General features: G+C 50.2%; 1 protein-coding gene across 1 annotated transcript in view; it reads right to left on the reverse strand.

Annotated features, from left to right (window-relative positions):
* FAM120C (family with sequence similarity 120C) overlaps positions 1–441 on the reverse strand; it is a 65,698-nt gene extending 65,257 nt beyond the window's left edge. Inside the window, exon 1 of the mRNA XM_006771325.2 lies at positions 364–441. Coding sequence (XP_006771388.2) covers positions 364–441 — 78 coding nt within the window. The remainder of the gene's footprint in view (positions 1–363) is intronic.
* Between the last annotated feature and the right edge of the window lie 211 nt (positions 442–652).

Consider the following 652-nt stretch of genomic DNA (forward strand, 5'->3'; position numbering starts at 1 on the left):
TTTGGGGGGAGAGGAGGGCTGAGGCCAACGGGATTTTGGAGAGATTGTGAGGAGAAAAGCAATGACGGGCTCCGGTCACTTCGCTCGCTCTCTTTTTTCTTCCTCCCCTACCGCTCCTCACCGCTTCGAAAGTGGTGAAGCCTCTTCCTTCCACTTCCGGAAGCCATGTTGCCTAGTATTGATGGTACACACTGTCTAGCTGAGGAGTGGGGGCGGGGCGGGGCAGAGAGGCATCCTGGGAGTTAGAGTTTTCTCCGTGGCCTCGGTATGCAGGCGAGGAACAAGATTCCCACCCCGTCAGCCCTTAGTCTCACAGGATCTCACCAGCGGCGGGGCGTGATGATAGATGTTTAGGATTTTTACCTCAACTCCTAGCATCCACCGAGTTGCTTCATGGTTTTTACTGGCTTTCCCAGGAAAGAGGGAGAAGGAGCGAGGCATCATGGGAAAGGAAGCGGAGTGGATTAATTGGATTAAGTTAAAGTATGCTAAAATTCTCTGGGAGGTGGAATTTTCATTTCAGGGGAAAAAAATAATACGTGTTGCTCTTTTGTTGTTGTTGGTAATCCTCACCTGGGGACATTTTTTTTCCTATTGATTTCCCAGAGAGAGTGGAAGGGAGGGAGGGAGGGAGAGAGAAAAAAAAAAGCAT

The sequence above is a fragment of the Myotis davidii genome, unplaced genomic scaffold, assembly GCF_000327345.1.
Source record: "Myotis davidii unplaced genomic scaffold, ASM32734v1 scaffold2663, whole genome shotgun sequence".
Taxonomy (NCBI): Eukaryota; Metazoa; Chordata; class Mammalia; order Chiroptera; family Vespertilionidae; genus Myotis; species Myotis davidii.